The sequence below is a fragment of the Gadus macrocephalus genome, chromosome 11, assembly GCF_031168955.1.
Source record: "Gadus macrocephalus chromosome 11, ASM3116895v1".
Taxonomy (NCBI): Eukaryota; Metazoa; Chordata; class Actinopteri; order Gadiformes; family Gadidae; genus Gadus; species Gadus macrocephalus.
The window spans coordinates 7,065,278-7,084,536 of NC_082392.1; the positions used below are offsets into that span (position 1 = coordinate 7,065,278).

Below are 19,259 nucleotides of genomic sequence, written 5' to 3' on the forward strand. Positions count from 1 at the left end.
AAAAGCTCAGCGTTGGGGTTTACAGATCAAGGACTTAGTATAGTTCACGGACTGAGGGGATTAATGAGTTTCTATCTATGGACCGATGGCGCTGTCTGTGGCTCTAATGGAAAAGGAGGAATCACAGATTGGGGGTTTAATTTCTGAGGCCCTTGTCCCGCTGGAATAAAGATGGAGTGAATGATGGAACAGTCCCTTTAAGCCTCACGTTGTTTAGTTTGTGCATTACATAGCATTGCATGTGATGCACATTACTGCATGTGTTCATATAATGCCTGTGGCTCTTTCAACGCTCATTGTGGATTGATAGATTATGTTGGCAATGCAAAGGAGCCCCAGGCCAGGACTGACTGTCCTCTCTGGGTGGTCTCTAGGGGCCACAGCCCAGATTAGTCGCACTGGAGTTTGGGGAGTCTAATCTGCTCATCCGGGTTTGACCAGGGAGTCGATGGATCCAGTAGCAACACATTATCTACTGTTTCTACATGTTTTATTTGGTAACCACCTGGAGAGGCCGACTTGCAACTCTGTGATCGGTGTGTTCCTATTTGAAACCATACTGTTTCTAACTGCTGCACTGTTGCCACCCTCTGAGAAAACCAGAACAACAAATATTCTTCGAGTGCCTTGTTTTTTTCCAAACTTCACAGAATTAGCTTGACTAATGTTCGGGTTTCCTGGAAACATTTCCATGGTTATAAAAAGAAGAGAAGATGACAGTTTACATTAGTTTGTGTGATCCTTTCCTGTTCTGGGTCAGGGATGAGGTCGCTTAAACACTAATGGAATTTAGCAGTAGAACTGTTTCACGCAGATGTCACAGCCCTAATGTAGGGAAACATCTGCGATGGGGTTCTAATCACTCCAGCCTGACGTCTTGTGACCTCTTTGATTTAAAAAAAAAAAAAAAAAGTTTTCACAACTATCTTTATCTAAATGGACCGAACGGTCTTAAAATCCATACGATATTCTCAAATTTGTATTGAATGTTTTTCAATACCTCTGCTGTGGTCTCATCTCCAACCAACCATTGATACCGAAGGAGACGGTGGCATAGAATGTGGTGTCACTTTCACCAAGTTATTAAGAGCATGAATAAAAATCAACAGCAGCGCCAGAACAGCCTCTACTAATCAACCTATGTTGTGACTGGATCAATTTGAAACATGCAGTAGTTGGGACCTCATTGATTTGAACATCTAGTATAATTTTTGTTCCTATCTGCACATATGTTGGGCTTTTCATGCCTTGACGGTCGGGCAGTGGGTTGAATGAGAGGGGGGGATGGCATGCAGCGAAGCACGGGGGGGAATCTAACCTGGCTCGCTACAATGCGTGTTAGCAGCATGGGGAACGCACTCGGGCGACCCGCCTATAGCTGCGCCCCAACCTCCAACACCTTAAGGTGCTTTTAGATTCGGTGCAGCCGACGACGACCCCCTCAACACCTACATGGTTACTGAAGTACGGCATAGTTTGTGGCTGTGGTGTTGTTCATTTCTGAATATGGATTTCTGTCATATCAGACTTCAGCGGGCTCAGTCGGACGCAGTGTGTTCCTATTGTTTTGGGCAGCCGTTGTTGGCTGTCAGACTATCCCCTCTGTGGCCCCCGTTAGTTTGGGTCTCGCTCCAGCAGCGGGGGATTAACTGTTGTCCAATCATCGGTTCAGATCACACTCCCAGAATGTCATTGAGAGATTGAGTGCAATGCATTGGCGCGATCTGAAGATGGTCATTGTAGAAGCTGTTGTCAACGCATGAATGTGTTGATACTTGATAGGAAAGAAGCAACATTAATGACATTCCTAAACATTACCTGCTAAATAATGATTGGTTATTATGACTGCACCATGTATCTATTCATATAAACCATATTGAACTTCAACGGATCCCCACAAGTTAAACGTGTGTTGGGACTCCTACATAGCAGGTCATCTGTTCAGTGGGAACATCGGGTCTGGAGTAGAGAAAAAAACATTCAATCATTAGCTAGAGGGCAGATGCTTCATCCCAGTAACCACCACTTCCTGGGCTTCATTCCCAGCAGCACACTAACATCTCAGATGGAGATCAACATTAACCAACATGGGATCAGGGTTTAAACTACGCTGTGGTAGTTGCTTTGTATGCCAATCGAGACAGCAGCACTTTCTTAAATTAATCATTCATGATGTCTTGTTACTGTATTAAAATATTGTACAACGTTTGCTATGCACGTGAATGGTTGATGGGGGGGTCTATAATGAAAGAGCTATAAGGATCCCAGCTTGGTGATGAAGTACCAGGCCGAGCTGAGAACAGGCTGCACTCAGCTTTGCTCGCTGCGTGATGCACGCGCTGAAGCCAAGCGAGGATCGCCTCTACAACGCATGACAGCAGATGGATGACGTCAAGGAAATCCCCCTGTCCCTCTCCTAACTCTCGCTCTCTTTCGCTCTTCCACCCCCCCAGCCGATATTTATAAATCCCACCAGGATGCACACATTAGAGCCTAAACGGACTGGACAGGTGACAGGACATCCACGGCGTAGTTTGTCAACTTCATTACTGAGTCCTGTCTTAAAACCAGCTTTAATGATTTGTTATTGGTAGAAACCTAACCTAACCGTATCAATACTTTTTTTTTCATAATAATATCGTTCTATTTCATCAGGAGGAACAATATTTTTTTGCGCAAAGGTTGATCCAATTGAAGCTAAATCGGCACCGGGCATTGTATTTCTTTTAGGGTGTTGAGGACAGAAATTGAAAGAAATCGATCCAAAATGTTCTCGAGTATGCGTCGACACAGCCTCCGGCTGCAGCACGAGCTCCACCGGTGGAGCATCTGCGACCCGGGGAACCTCATCGTCCCGGACCGCCTGGTCGGCCGCTCCAAGTCCTGCATCAGCTACACCGGGGAGTTCCACGGGAGTCAGGAAAGCTGGTCTTCCTCTGACTCGGTCATCTCCACTGATTCAACCGGCGAGACGCTAGGACCCGGGAAGCCTCTCCGTGTGCTCCTGTTGGGGGGCAGCGACGTCGGTAAGACGGCTTTCGCCAGCATCTTCGCCGGTGCGGCGGACAGCATGGAGAGTGATGACTGCCAGATTTATGGAGGTGAGAGCCTGTATGGATTCACAAGGCCTAGTGTTTTTATTCCATTCAGTACAATAACAATATTTAGCCAATAGTAGGCCTGTATATTGTTTTCACTGGGTTAAGGGTTCTCTATGATTTTACATATGGCTTATTATTATCTCGTTGGCTTTCAGATGAAGTGTGTGAACGAACTATCGAAGTGGACGGAGAGGAAGCGACCATAACTCTACTGGACAACTGGACTACAGAGGTGAGGCCGAATTGACAAATAGACTGCCCTGGAAAATTATTCTGGTTACCGGAAATTAAATGAACGTCAAAGCAAAAAAATGTTTTGGCGAAAATGTCTCATCCTGAAATAAATGATGACATTGTATTGTATAACGAGGTAAAGTGGACCTATACTTTTTGAGAAGCATTCTGTGTATAGATGAGTAATAGTCCTCTGACCTCATTGTGTGTGTGTGTGTGTGTGTGTGTGTGTGTGTGTGTGTGTGTGTGTGTGTGTGTGTGTGTGTGTGTGTGTGTGTGTGTGTGTGTGTGTGTGTGTGTGTGTGTGTGTGTGTGTGTGTGTGTGTGTGTGTGTGTGCGCGCGCGCGCGTGTGCGTGTGTGCAGGAGGACGGAAGGTGCGTGGCCGAGGACCAGTGCATGCAGACGGGCGATGCCTACCTGTTGCTGTACTCCATCACGGACCGCGCCTCCTTCCTGCGGGCCTCCGAGCTGCGCATCACCCTGCGCTGCCACCGGCCCGCCCGCCACACGCCCATCATCCTGGTGGGGAACAAGTGTGACCTGGTGCGCTGCCGCGAAGTGTCCGTCAGCGGTGAGTTGGGACTCGCCTCTGTCTCTCCTACCTCCCCTCACTCTCCTCTCCCTCCTCTATCTCCATCTCTTCTCTCCCCTCTCACCTCCCTCTCCTTCTTCCCCTCTCTCCATCTTTATCTCCCCTCTCCCCTCTCTCATCTCTCTCATCTCTCCACTCTCTCCTCCCTCTCCTTATGCCTACGTTTTGCCTTGCAAAGGGCTGAGCTAAGAGGATGATGGTGAGGATAGCCTAGTAGTGGTTTGTTGTGTAAGGACTCATAGCCAGAAGCTTCTGGGTTCAGACCCCAATGTCCTGTCTATCTGGAGGCGCACTGAGCAGGAGTCGCTCCCTGCTCTCATGACGATAGCTGCTCATGGTTGTAGATCTAACTCGCTGCCTCTCCCCCAGAGGGCCTGGCCTGCGCCGCCGTGTTCGACTGCAAGTTCATTGAGACGTCGGCCGCTATGCAGCACAACGTGTGGGAGGCCTTCCGCGGGATTGTGCGCCAGCTGCGTCTGCGGCGGGACAGCAAAGAAGCCAACGAGCGCCGCCGCAACTCCAGCTACCAGCGGCGAGAGAGCCTGCCCGTCAAGGCCAAGCGCTTCCTGGACAAGATGGTGGCCAAGAACAACGCCAATGTGGCGTTCCGACTGAAGTCCAAGTCCTGCCACGACCTCTCTGTGTTCTGAGTTATGGCGGAGGTCTACGTGTTCACGCTGAGGTCTGCGGCCCCCGGGCCAGGAAATCAAAGAGAGGAAGAGGAGGGTCTTCAGGAGGGGTGTAGATGCTGGACCTATCCTGGTATGGTATCTCCTTTCTCTTGGCTAGAACCCGCCTTGAAACGCTCATTATAGTCCATATACCAACGCGGAGCAGGGTCCCGTCCCGTAGCACAGTCTGAATCAGAGAGGTTTGTAGAAGTTGAAGAACAGATTGGCCAGACTCTGTGATGGACTGGGGGAGATGCCCATAAACAACGTCCTCTCTGTGATGGACAGGAGGGGCAGCCAATGGACAACGTCCTGTCTGTGATGGACAGGAGGGGCAGCCAATGGACAACGTCCTGTCTGTGATGGATAGGAGGGGCAGCCAATGGACAACGTCCTCTCTGTGATGCACAGGAGTGGCAGTTAATGGACAATGTCCTCTCTGTGATGGACAGGATTGGCAGCCAATGGACAACGGCCTCTCTGTGATGGACAGGAGTTGCAGCCAATGGACAACGTCCTCTCTGTGATGGACAGGAGTGGCAGCCAATGGACAACGTCCTCTCTGGGATGGACTGAAAAGGCAGCCAATGGAAAATGTCCTCTGTTTGCATTGACTTGTGTCTGTGTGGCCGACTCTGCTGGTTCTCTTGAAGTTTCCACCGTCACTTTGAGTCATTTATTATTTCTGTCCTTATTGCACATTTTTACTACTTGCCATGTTTGTATATTTTGTGCCAGGCTTCAAAACATGAAAGTTTAGCATATTTTTATTGTTTTTGTACAATAATTGTTGTACACATACAGTAATATTGCCAACATTTCCCATGCATGTTGTTGGTTTACTTTGGTACTCGGACAACACTGTAACTTATCAACATTGATTGAAACGGGTCATTTTTGTTTACACGTTCTTTCTGACCAAAAAACTGTCACTGAGGAATAAAGATACTCTTAATCAATCCTTTGTCCACCTTCTCCGATGTCAGAGGCAGAGAACAGTGACTGACTCAACAGTGCACCCCCCCCCCCCCCCCCCCCCATTACCGCAGAGACGGAAGCACCACATGGCCGCCATTAGTCACGGCGTGGCCTTAGACTCATGAGGGTTCATTGCCTGATCCACTCGTTGTGTCATGTGTGGTGAAAGCCCTCATCCTGTGATTCAATTGCACCAAACAATGGATCAGATATTAAGGTTTGAGGTGTGATTGTGGGTATGGAGCAAAGTGGGGAAGTGCATTGAAAAGATAGGGATCTGAGCCCACCCACGCAGTGTGTATACACTTTTTTTTTTCAGACACCCCTGCTTATGATGCAGATGGGTTGTGCAGATGGCATGTACACCAGAATACCCCAACAGGCTGCCTGGGGCCAAATAGTATGCTATATATAAATATAAATGAAGTGGTTATTTAATTCTCATCAGTCTCCCATTCACCTTGCCTAATCTCAAGAGGTGATTATATAAAGGTCTGTGGAAAGTGCTCCTCTGCAGCCTGTCTCCTATTTGCAAGCCCACGGTAAAATTAAGCTCTGCCTCCACTCAGACCTTCCGTTTTAACGGTTAGTCAGTGCTTTTATTTAGTAATCCCATCTGCCGAGCCACGGGGCTGTGAGCCGCACAACAGAGAGCCTCAACACACTCCCAAAGTGTTTCTGATTCCTTTAACTTCCCGGGCTTAGGAATCATCCAGCCACGAGAGAGAAGGACAAGGGAGAGTTTAAACAAACATGGAGCAGGCCTGAGACGTCACATCCCCCACGGTCCAGACCCCGCTGGTCCACAATGACTCGCTACGTGACTGAGACTCTGAGATTGGTCAGTCCCTCCCATTGTGCTGTCCCGTGGGCTATTCCTTACTCTATTGTCCTGCACACTGTTCTTTATCAGCAACTCCTCACAGACGGGAACCAGTTCAAAAGTTCAAAGGTTAAAGTCTTGGGGCAGGAAATACATGTCAGAAGCGGAGATTTAAATGTCTAAATGCACCTGACTGAATCTGTCAGATAACTTACCAATATTCAACATTATGTACGCAAGGATGTGGACAACAATCTCAACCCTACACTCTATTTGTGTCATATCCTGAGATATCCGCCATCAAAGTAAGTCCGTTCTTAAGTGTCCAGGGAGTACAGGAAATGAACCAATAGGTGCATCAATCATAATCCCTATTTATAACCATCAGAGACCAGACACATTGTGGTGGTCCTAATCATCATTTTCCTTAATTTCCATGAAATATTCCACTCTGTCATTGTCATACACTTCCTGTGTCCGCTGCAGTTTTTTTCTTTGTCAGAAGCCTCCCCATTGGCTGCAGGCACAGACACAATGTGATTAGACAATCATTAGGTCCAATAAACTATTGCTGGTTAACCGTTAGCCAGCCGGGGAATGGGCTGCTGAAACTCTCCCTCTGCACCACTTAGACTACCACTTGGAATCCCTGGCCAGGTAGGTCTCCTGACTCGCTCCCTCTCTCTTGTTCCTTTTCAGAGTGTGTTGGCTTCTGGACGGCGTCAGGGTTTTGTACCAAGGACTCAACAGAAGGCTGTGCGTGGGGTAACCAGGGTCTCGTCGCTGGGAGAACTGTTGAAGTGAGTGTTTTGATCTTGAATGACTTTGACAGAGCTTGCGTGTCAGGTGTTTGAACGTCTGCCATGTCGGTCCCTCAAGTCCTAAAGGCTGTAGGAAGTATACTTATGATAATGATATCATGGGATACAGTTGACGGTTAGACAAGTCTGAGCAACTTAAGTCTGGACCTCGGAAGGTCATAAAGTCATCGTGAAGGTAGGCCTTGGAGATGTCTCCTGCCTCCCTGGGTCTGGGCCTGAGGTGGTTTATTCATGGCTAAGAGACGGTGTGTTTTTTAGGTTATTTTTCATGTTTGGCCACAAGAGTTTCAAGAGTCGTGAGGAGCTGAAGTGGATCATGCCAGTAGTTGAATCAATCAAAAGGTAGTTGAGTTCAAATTGTTGCAGCTCAGTGGTTTCTTATACTGGCAGTTTAAGTTTGCAAAATGTACATGTTTTAAATCAAGGTCGCATGGTTCATCAGCGGTCATTGTGACCACTTAAGATCTAATAACATCTTTTAACGTTATTGCATTGAACTCAATGTCACCTTCACTCTGCTGTGGCTCTGCCCTTCTCCCTGTCCTCCGAAGGACACAGGACTATAGATCAGACCTCTTGATTTAGGAATGCACATCAGGAATATTAGGTGAATTATAATAGCATGCATTCTACTTTTGTGAGTTTCTTGAGTCTAGCCATGGGTATCCAAAATGGAAATAAAATGTGCTGCTAATAAGAGCTACTTTGATTGAAAAGTGAAACAACCAAACAACAGAACGTAGTGTGAATGTCTTTCCTTTTAATGTTATTTACGATGCCGTGTAGGGTTGAAGGGTTTCTCTTCGTTATGATATCTATTGTTTGCATAAGGTGCAGCAGGTGTCATACTCAATGCATAAAGCCAATCGAAGGGGGATGTGAAGCTATGATCGATGGCTGGCACCACATACTGTCCTCTCTCAGAACAGACCTGGCCTCGAGGTCAAGGGGGTTGCAAGCCTGAGACTGACCTTTAAACGCTGTAGTCATTTTCGCTTCCTCCTGTGTCACTGGTAGAAAAAAGAAAAGGACACAAGTTTCCACCAGTGAGGGGCCGGCCCATCCTCAGATACCCAAATATGGACTGTCCTTGGACCACATGCGGTGTGGGCGGGAGCTATGAGTGTGAATGCTTTAAACTCGCCTCCAGTGTAAAGTCTAGAATCAGACGTGATAGCAGCAGAACTAAAGTGCTGTCAGGGACACTTCCTGTCCATGGGAAGGTGGAGCCTCAATAATTTGGGTGATTGTGAGTTATTGAGTGATTGTGTCAGGGGCTAGAGGTTTATTCAGATATCAAGAAAAGCTGTCCCTCAAACAGCACACTGCACACTGCCCTCCACCATAACCCATACGGTGGTCATCAACAGAACAGCAGCACGACAATAACCCCTTGATCTTTGCCTTTGGTTTGTTTCTTCTCTTTTTCCTAATCCTTTCCGTCCATCCCATTCCCCCTCTCCCACTCCTCCTCCTCCTCCTCCTCCTCTCCTGGGTTCCTGTGTTCCCAGCGCTTCGCCATGACACCCACACTGCATCTGCTGCTACTGCCGCTCTTGCTCAGTGTGGTGAGTACCCGGGCGTTAGGTAACCAGCGCATTCACAGGCAGTATTCACACAGCTCAGACCTACTGGGGGGACCAAGCGCTGCCAGATATTCACTGTTGTTCCTGCTTGTTTTATTCATTTATCATCTGCTCTGGCTGATGATAAATCAGCCAGAGCAGGCTTTGTTTTCACAAAGCCAAGTGGCCAGCAGGCCTCAGAGTGTGGGGAAAGGTTATCTGAAACATGACACACCGCGGTGACATTGGGACTCTGCGTCGCCATTGGCTGTCATGTTCCAGATAACCTTCATAGGTCCAACCTATGCGACCATGGACGGCTACTATTTGGTTATTCATTAAATTGTGAAACATGTAAGCTGCCAAGCGTGACCAAATGGTTAGTGGTTCATTATCAGACACCTCCGACGCTGGGAGTGGACGTCCTGTAGACTTTGCTCCGTCGTCCTGTAAGGGCGTGTGTGAGAATTATCTCTTACTGAATTATAAGTGTGGTTCAATCAATAACTGGCCTTTGGAAAGAGTGTGTGAGGGATAACTGACTGGACTGTTCTTCTGTCCCCACACCCAGGCCTGTGGACAGGGTTTGAAGGACAAGAAGGGGCCCCTGGAGAACAAGGCCCTGGACGTGCCCGAGCAGACAGCCGTGCCCTATCCCATCTACCAGGTAACAAACTAACGCTATAATAAAGAGAAACAGAAAAGAGTAACAACTTTGAATCCCTTCCCCCCCCTCTCTTTATATATCCTACAATTTATATGAATATATGTCTCTTTCCCTCTCTCTCTCTCTCTCTCTCTCTCTCTCTCTCTCTCTCTCTCTCTCTCTCTCTCTCTCTCTCTCTCTCTCTCTCTCTCTCTCTCTCTCTCTCTCTTCTCAATCGCTGTCTGTCTCTCTTTCTCTCTCACACTATTTGCATGCCTCTCTCTCTCTGTAGTTCCAAGTATCAGACCCAGATGTGACTGGCTTCCAACTTACCGGTGAAGGTCATGAAGACATCCAGATCGCAGAGGATGGATGGCTGTACCTGGCCGAGCCCCTGGACTGGGCACGCAATTCACATTATATTATCGGGGTAAACTCACAGACTCTTGAACTCCTACACGCACACACAAACAGACACACACACATACACTGCATTGATGCATGCCATGTGACCTAATGCCATGTGTGTGTGTGTGTGTGTGTGTGTGTGTGTGTGTGTGTGTGTGTGTGTGTGTGTGTGTGTGTGTGTGTGTGTGTGTGTGTGTGTGTGTGTGTGTGTGTGTGTGTGTGTATTTATCCCCAGGTGGAGGCTTTAGTGGGCAGTGATGTGGTGGAGGGCCCAGCCTTCGTCACCATTAGCGTGTTGGACATCAACAACCACGCGCCAACCTTCGAACAGTCTGCATACGCCGCTACGGTCCGGGAGCGCACCCGCCATGGTGAGTGTTTGCCCTTCCTTATGAGACTGCGCGACCACCTACAAACTACTTCCTACGCTGCACCGTGGGACAGAGCCAGGAAACCAACACTCTGCGAGGGGCAGAGTTACGCCTCACTTCCTGTTTAGTTATGGAGATTTTTTCCCGAAGAGAAACTCACTCATTGATGCAAGTGGATGAAGCTTTCAGAAGTGTTGTTTGAAACCTTTCCAGACACTTTTGTTACTGTTAAATACTTCTGGTCGCGGTTGTGTTTGCCAATTTAGCACCCTACAGATCCCATCTCCAGCAACAAGATGGCTGAAAGAAAGAGAATTTAACACCCTATCCACCCAGTTTTGAGTCTACCATTAGACTTTAGATATCAATCCAAAGTTTGGTTTGTGAGACAATTTACCAATTTACACTGAGCACTTATCACGTGCTAACCACTATTTAGCAGTTTCACAATTACCAGATTTTCCGTTGTGGTAGAATTTAACAATGCTTTACTAAATCTTTTACTGGCTAACCTTGAACTTGCTCCCTGTCTCCTCCCTTGTTCTCCTTTTCTGTATATATGAGACGCAATGTCTATTCATGTCCTCCAAATCCCCCACCAGTTAGTAGTGCCTGGTATGGTTTTTAATAGATCACTCATTATCCAGTTAACATGCCTCTTTGATTTGTTTAGACATGCATTTGTTCAATCTCATACAATACCATCATATCATATCATATGGTCTTATCATTGGCTCATTTCATCCTTCTTGTATTGACCTAAATAAAGTTCCATTGTAACCAGAAGCTCTTTCCCAGCCCTCTGTGAGCCTCTTCCAGCAAGCAGCTCACTGATTGTCTGACATCAGCTCACTGATTGTCTGACATCAGCTCACTGATTGGCTGACAGCAGTTTACTGATTGGCTGACATCTAACGGCCGCTGTCTTGTTTCAGGCGTGCCGTTTGTGCGTGTGTCGGCCAGCGACCTGGACGACCCTGAGTCCCCCAACGCCCGGTTGCACTTCAGCCTGGTCAGCCAGATCCCCAACAGGAACAAGACGCCCTTCTTCCAGATCGACCCCGTCACCGGAGACATCTCCATCACCGAAGACGGTGAGACTAGTCGCATGCACTTGGGCCCACAAGCGCGCGCACACACACACACACACACACACACACACACACACACACACACACACACACACACACACACACACGCACACACACACGCACACACACACGCACACGCACGCGCACGCGCGCGCGCACGCGCGCACACACACACACACACACACACACTCAAACTCACAGTCAGCTCACGCACACACGTGTGCATACATAGTTTATTGATGTGATACGGATGTGATATTGGCCCCAGGTCGTGGGAGAGGGAAGAGAAACACAACATATGAGACAACCCATCTCATAGGGGTGGTCTCCTACCTGTTCATGATGATGGTGTAAACTCACATGGCTCATCTCAGCCGCTCACATTATAAAGGATTTGTTGTAGATTGACAAAAAAGTTCTGTGACGATGATCACTGATCACTGTGCATGTTTGTGTGTGTGTGTGTGTGTGTGTGTGTGTGTGTGTGTGTGTGTGTGTGTGTGTGTGTGTGTGTGTGTGTGTGTGTGTGTGTGTGTGTGTGTGTGTGTGTGTGTGTGTGTGTGTGTGTGTGTGTGTGTGTTTGCAGGAGAGCGCATGCTGAAGGCCAGGGAGAGCCTGCAGTATGGCATGGGGGAGAGCTTCAGCAGTGCTAACCTGAAGAAGAAGTTTGATGACTACTGCACACCCACACAGGACATCCCTCACGAGCTCAACCCCTTCTACACCTGTCTGGAGAGAGCAGGTGTGTTTGTGTGTGCGTGTGTGTGTAGGTTAGAACTTCTAATATCTCAAGACATTTGCCCTCTGTCATGTCCTTCCAATCAAGCCTTCTATAATTATTAAAAATATTTATTTATATTCATGAATTGCTTAATGGAGGATAGTATAAAAACAAGTACAATATAAAGTCTAATAACAATATAAATCCATTTGCTTGTTCTGCGAGCTTTGCCGTGCCTGCAGACTGAGCTTGAGTCTTCTTCTGTGGTTTCAGAGAGCCGGACCCGGGGCGGGGACCGCCAGGAGGACCCCGACTACACCCTGATTGTGCGCGTGGAGGACCTGGCGGGTGCCTCGGAGAACGCGCTGAGCGGTATCACCAGCGTGAAGGTGGTGGTGGAGCAGAACCTGTGGGTGAACCCTGGACCCCTCACTGTGAGGGAGCACCTCAAGGCGCAGTACCCCATGGTCATCGCTAAGGTGGGTGCTGGGTGGGAGGTGGCTGGGTGGGTGCTGGGTGGGCGGGGGGGGGGCTGGGTGGGCAGTTGGTTAGTGGGTGGTGGGTGGGTGGGCTGGTGGGGGGGGCGGCAGTACACACCCACAAGCTTCAAACAAATTGTCAGATTTGGGCCACTTTTTATATTTCTGCATTCCTACTAATCCTATTGCGTACGTTGAAATCCTTTTTGGTCTATTTCCCATTTGTTTCTTGTTCAGTACTCGAGTGCAGTGACACCCCAATGAACAGAGCGCATCTCATCAAATCCCTCTCTTACAGACAGTTCTCTGTCACACCCCTCACACCCTGTAACCCCAAACATCTCCCCCCTTCTCCCCGCCAGGTGGGCGCCAACCAGCCCAACGCCAGCTACCGGCTGCTGCAGAAGGAGCGAGAGGCACTGAGGTTCCCCTTCAGCATCACGGACGAGGGAGAGGTCCTGCTGAACGAGGAGCTGGATCGCGAGGAGAAGGACATGGTCAGCAGGGTCACCATGCACTCACACCGCCGGAAACGCAACCTGTACTTTAAGGGCGCACCGTGTTTTAACAGTTATGTGTTGACTGTCGGAATGATCTAGCAAAGGAAAAAAAGCCACATTTCATGGTGACATAAGCACCCACAAGCGCACACACAAACACACACTCTATGCCCACACGTACACACATTCCCACACGTTTGTAAACGCTCCACGGCACTGAGCCCTGCTCCTCTGCGCTGCAGTACATCCTGGTGGTGATGGCGGAGGATCACCATGGCGACGAGGTCGAGTCGCCCATGGAGATCCAGGTGGTGGTGGAGGACATCAACGACAACAGCCCCGAGTGTGGGAGCGAGGAGATCGTGTTCGAGATCCAGGAGAACGAGCCCGTGGGTAAGATGTCCTCACGTCTTCTCGCCATGGAACATATTCAATGTTTCTATTGAAGAAAACACATCTGATATTCTGCTCTGTGATTGGCTGCGGTTGCGGTGCAGGCAGTGAGGTGGGACAGCTGGTGGCCTCCGACCGCGACGAGAAAGGGACGAGCAACGCTATGCTCATGTACACCATCAAGACCGTGCTGCCTGTCAACGGAGCCTTCTCCCTGGACGCCGTGTCGGGGCGCATCCTCACCCGAGACATGCTGCGGAGGAGGGACTCCACACAGTACACACTTACGGTCAACGTCAGCGACCAGGGTAACCGTCACACACACACGCACACACTGACACATGATGCATATGCACACACTCAAGCAGGCGCATGCACACACACACAAACGCACAAACGCACAAAACACTCAAACACACATGCACACACACACACACGCACTCACACACACACCTCAACGCAGACGCTTTAGCTGTGTGTGTTGAAATGTGTGTGCCTTCTCCCCCCCAGTGTTCAGCACCATGTGTAAGGTCCTCATAAAGGTGATTGACGTCAACAACGAGCTGCCCCTGTTTGAGAAGAACAACGTGAGTTCCTCTGTGATCACGGCCAGCTCTGCTGTGTGGCAATCCTCTCACTATCTCAGAGAGCCACGTGCTGACCTACTCACATTGGACTGTTTGCTTGTGTTAAACTGTGCGCTGTGCACCTGTGTGTGTGTGTGTGTGTGTGTGTGTGTGTGTGTGTGTGTGTGTGTGTGTGTGTGTGTGTGTGTGTGTGTGTGTGTGTGTGTGTGTGTGTGTGTGTGTGTGTGTGTGTGTGTGTGTGTGTGTGCAGTATGGCAGCCTGTCCCTTGCGGAGGACTCCTCTGTGGGCCAGACCGTGCTGACAGTGAAAGCGTCTGACGCAGACGAAGCCGGCAGCGGGAGCTCCGAAATCCTGTTTGAAATCACCGGAAACCATGGCGACACGTTCGCCGTGGAGACAGACGGAAACGGAGAGGGCAGACTGGTTATTGTCAAGGTATAGATGGACGCACACGCACATGCATATACATACATTCCCACCCACACAAACGTACCAACACGCACAAGCACACAAACACACACAAGCACACAAACACACACATTCCCACCAAAACACACATACCAACACGCATACTAGCGCACACGCACACACACACACACACACAAATACACACACACGCGCACACACACACACACGCGCACACACACACACGCACACACACACACACACACACACACACACACACACACACACACACACACACACACACACACACACACACACACACACACACACACACACACACACACACACACACACCAATACCCATAGGTTCATACATACAAAATGCTAAAGAACCCAGAGAGATGCTCCGAGGGGTCTCTAACCCGCCGGTCCCCTCTAAGCCCCTGGACTTCGAGGCCTTCCCCACCTACACGCTGAGGATCAACGCCCGCAACCCCGAGCCCCTGATGGCCGGCCTGGACTACGACAGCAAATCCTCCGCCTCCGTCTTCATCTCTGTCATGGATGTGGATGAGGACCCTGAGTTCCAGAGCTCCGCCCCATCGTCGGTGAGCGTCCCTGAGGACCTCCCAGTGGGAGAGCTGCTGTTCACCGCCGACGCCAAGGACCCCGAGGGGAAGGACATCAGGTACATGATCAGCTCTGTATGCTAATGGTGAACGGACGGCTCAGTACTCGTCACGAGGGAGAACGTCCTACTGTAGAGGGGAGGGGGAGAAGGCCAGGTCAGGGGTGGAACGGACCCAAAAAATGGATACAAATAAAAAGTATGGGATTTGGTAACAACATTTTTACTTGCACCAGCTTTTGCATGTATCTGAAGATGGTGCATGCTGGGAACCGGAGTTAAGCAATTGTGTATGTCCGTGCCCCTCCCTCCCGCCCTATCTCTGTCTGTCTGTCCCCACCTCCCTCTGTCAATCCCTACCTACCTCCTTCTCTCCCTTTGTCTGTCTGTCTGTCCCTCCCTCCCTCTGTCTGTTTGTCCCTCTCTCCCTCTCTCCCTCCTTCTGTCCCCATGTCTGTCTGTCAATCCCTCCCTCCCTCTGTCTGTTTGTCCCTCCCTCCCTCCTTCTCTCCCTCCCTCTGTCTGTCTGTCTGTCTGTCTGTCTGTCTGTCTGTCCCTCCCTCCTTCTGTCTGTCCGTCCATCCCTATTTCTCTCTCTCTGTCTGTCCATCCCTCCTTCCTTCCGTCTTTCCCTCCTCTCTCCCTCCCTCCCTCCTCTCTCCCTCCCTCCCAGTTTTAAGATGGAGGGGGATGTGAATGGCTGGCTGGTCCTCGATGCTGCCACAGGAGCGGTTAAGACCAAGGCCAAGCTGGACAGAGAGACCCTGGAGGTCCTGGAACTCACCATCACTGCCTTTGAGCAGGGTGAGACTGCTGTTTAAAACACTGATGCAACCCTGTAACCCTGGTCTGTAACTGTTACTTATTCTGAGGATCAGGTCTTATATTTATTTGAACATGATTTCAGCGCAGACTTTTCTTGTTTATAAACGTGAAAAAGAAAAAGTCAACCGATAAGAATAAGCACGTTCATTCATGTGCTCACTATGCTAACATCTAGCCACGACCACAGTCTCACAGGTATTCACCACTTCATCACTCTCATGCAGATCTATTCTAGTTAGCGAAAGCGTCCTATTTCACAACCCCCCATGCTCCTTCCACCAGGAAACCCCAAGAAGGCAACGGAGCGTGTGTACACCGTGCGCCTGCTGGACGTCAACGACAACCACCCAAAGCTGAAGGAGAGCCAGGCCTTCATTTGCACCAAGGGCCCCCAGCCCGTGGTCCTGAGGGCCGTGGACCCAGACAGCTTCCCCTTCTCTGAGCCCTTCACCTTCTCCTTCCCCAAGGGGAAGAAGTCCCCCAACTGGGAGATCACCACTGTCGACGGTACGGTACATGAAACCCCCTGATCGTTAAGGTTACGGTCACGTGGAGGAGGACAATAAGATAATGCATTGATAATGCAAACATTTTAGAAAAGGATAACCCATGTCTGACCCGCGTCTCCCGTCATGGCTGCTGACCCCACAGGATCGTCTGCTCTCCTGAAGATGAAGAAGGCCCCAGCCGAGGACAAGACCTTCTCCATCCCCATCAGCATCATTGACAACCAAGGCGTAGGAGTCACACAGAAGTTTGAGGGTGAGTGGTTTGGGAAAAAAAAAAACGGAGAAATAGGTGCATTGTCTCCCAACCACCTCACAACCTACCCAGATTTGCCAAATTGTGTGTGTGTGTCACCATCTGCCTATATATGTGTGTGTGTGGGTGTGACTGTGTGTGTCACTATTTGCCTATATGTGTGTGTGTGTGTGTGTGTGTGGGTGTGAGTGTGTGTGTCACTATGCGCCTATATTTGTGTTTGTGGGTGTGAGTGTGTGTGTCACTATGTGCCTATGTGTGTGGGTGTGTGGGTGTTTGTGGACGGCATTACCGTGTGTGAGTGTTTCTCTGTGCTTCTCCACGCCACAGTGAAGGTGTGTAACTGCACGGCGCTGGGGTACTGCTACGTCGCACCAGGCATCCACTCCTTCAAGTACGGCATGGGGACCACCGTCGGGATCCTGGCAGGAACCATGGCCTTCATCTGTGAGTAGGACCACCTCCGCGCACGCACACGCGCACACATCACCTTCGAACAAAATACTGACCGGTAGAGGAAGGAGACTGGGAAACAAGCCTCGTTGTTGGCTCTCATGAGATTGTGGTTAGGATCTCAGCCCAGAGTTGTGGGTTTGAAACCCATCGTCTGCCATGAATCGGGGGCCTACCCCTTACTGCTACCCCCTACCTGCTCCTTAATGAGATTGATCTCAATTATCATGGAAGCAACTTTGGGTAAATGCACCTACTTCATGATACAATATACACATAAAGATATTACAGGTCTCGTTGGGGAGAAAGAAAATATGGCAGTTTATCTTAAAAAATGACTGATATTCTACGTTCTACGCCCACTTTCAATGACTGATGTTCATCTATTCTCTGTTGGTTTGGTACTCTTCTGATTGTGTGTGTGTGTGTGTGTGTTTGAAATGTGTGTTTTTGTGCTTTTATTGAGTGTTGTCATGAGCTGGCGGTTGTGTTTCCCGGTCCCAGGCATTGCGTTCGCCATCGTGGTCCACCGCATCAACAAGAGCAACGAGGAGAAGAAGAAGGCGGCGGCAGCGGGCAGCGGCGACTCCGAGCAAATGCTGTAACCGCCAGACACGACATGGTGTTCACACTCACAGCCAGGCAACTCTTTTTGTAACACACCTTTATTTGCATTATCCTGTGTACTCATCCTAATCATTCAGATTCAACTAAAAGTGGTCATTTTAAACATCACAGCCATTGTCTAATAATCCAATACACACGGTCAGGCATTTTTACACTGTTTTTTTTTGTTGTTATGATGTCAGCAATGTTGTTGGATGACATTAGCCATGTTATTTAAATGTTGGTTGTGAGAATCTGTTAAACCGGCTATCTAAAAGAAAACCCCATATGTGTACTTACACAGCTGCCTGTGGATAAAGCAAATAATTTGTTCCGTTGGTCTTATGTTTTCCATTAAAACTACAACTTTAGTTTTCATATGGTCCTTTTATATTGGTGTGTGTGTTTGTGTGCATATTCATGTGTGAAATTGTCCTTTTTGGCGAGTGTGTTAGAGTAAGCAAGTGCTTGTGAGTGGTACGTGAGAGAGCTTGTGTGTGTGTGCGTGGTGCGTGAGAAAGCTTGTGCGTGTGTGTGTGTGTGCGGTGCTTGAGAGAGCTTGTGCGTGTGTGTGTGTGGTAGTGCGTGAGAGAGAGCATGTGCGTTTGTGTGTTTGCGTGGTGTGTGAGAGAGCGTGTGCGTGGGGTCCGCTTAGCGCCCCTACGACACTCACAGAAACATACACGTGACGCTATAGAGTCTCTGCGTCATCAAACCCTTCAGAAACCCACCACCATCATTATCAACCCCATGGCCGTCCCTCCTCCACCTCCTCCTCCACCCCTCTGTATGAATTGATCGCTGTTCTTCAGATTTCTGCCTGAAGTCTAATAGGCGGTCCAGCTGTGCCTCCCCCCCCCTGCAGGGCTGTGAGTCACCGCCCGGCAGCGGGGACACGTGCACTGAAATGGGGAGTCCGAGTTGAGAAGGTGGTTGGTGGTGGAGGTGGTGGCCATGGTGAGGGCAAGATTGTTGGCTTTTATTGAGCACAAAGGAACTGGCACAAACACATGCATACACATACAGATGCGTCACCCACACACACGCGCGTCACACAAGCCTCACACAAAGAAAGAAAGAGAAAGAAAGAAAGAAAACGCAGCGGGCCATGTGAGCTGGGGCGCTGCGTGCTGCTCCAGGAGAAGGTCTCAGTCCTTACAGACCACGGCTCCTCTCCCCACACACATCTGTCAGGGCTGTGGGCTCCTCATGCTGGGCGGACGGCATGGGGGTGTTTGTGTGAACGTGTGCTTGATGAGTCATTCAATTTCCCGCTAGAATCAGAGGGAGAGCGAGAGGGAGAGAGAGAGAGAGAGAGAGAGAGAGAGAGAGAGAGAGAGAGAGAGAGAGAGAGAGAGAGAGAGAGAGAGAGAGAGAGAGAGAGAGAGAGAGAGAGAGAGAGAGAGAGAGAGAGAGGGACGAGGGAGACAGGGAGGGACAGAACAAGAGAGGTGTAAAAGAGTTAGAATTATGGCCTCATAAAGTCAAGACAACATGGAACATTGCGAATGTTTACATCTGCACTCTTTCCTCTCTTGTATCCAGGCGACAAGTACCAAACTCACGCACGCACGCACGCACACACACACACACACAC

The 19,259-nt window shown here is 49.4% G+C and overlaps 2 protein-coding genes across 3 annotated transcripts; both read left to right on the forward strand.

Moving 5' to 3' along the window:
- The first annotated feature begins 1,704 nt into the window (after positions 1-1,704).
- On the forward strand, positions 1,705-5,558 carry gem (GTP binding protein overexpressed in skeletal muscle). Its single transcript, XM_060066042.1, has 4 exons — positions 1,705-3,101; positions 3,257-3,333; positions 3,700-3,907; positions 4,298-5,558. The coding sequence occupies exons 1-4, from the start codon at positions 2,768-2,770 to the stop codon at positions 4,576-4,578; spliced, it is 900 nt and encodes a 299-aa protein (XP_059922025.1). The 5' UTR covers positions 1,705-2,767; the 3' UTR covers positions 4,579-5,558.
- Positions 5,559-6,934: 1,376 nt separating this feature from the next.
- Positions 6,935-18,040, forward strand: cdh17 (cadherin 17, LI cadherin (liver-intestine)). 2 transcript variants are annotated; one of them, XM_060066031.1, is made up of 19 exons: positions 6,935-7,057; positions 8,733-8,789; positions 9,358-9,453; positions 9,725-9,862; positions 10,076-10,211; positions 11,147-11,305; positions 11,889-12,044; positions 12,297-12,502; positions 12,865-12,999; positions 13,245-13,395; positions 13,500-13,703; positions 13,906-13,982; positions 14,233-14,418; positions 14,829-15,076; positions 15,690-15,820; positions 16,124-16,348; positions 16,493-16,603; positions 16,934-17,050; positions 17,561-18,040. In XM_060066031.1, exons 2-19 carry the CDS (start codon positions 8,742-8,744, stop codon positions 17,659-17,661), a joined length of 2,625 nt encoding a protein of 874 aa, XP_059922014.1. In that variant the 5' UTR covers positions 6,935-7,057; positions 8,733-8,741; the 3' UTR covers positions 17,662-18,040. The 2 variants fall into 2 exon arrangements, with proteins under 2 accessions (XP_059922014.1, XP_059922013.1); XM_060066030.1 differs by having other exon boundaries at positions 6,989-7,200.
- The last annotated feature ends 1,219 nt before the right edge of the window (positions 18,041-19,259 follow it).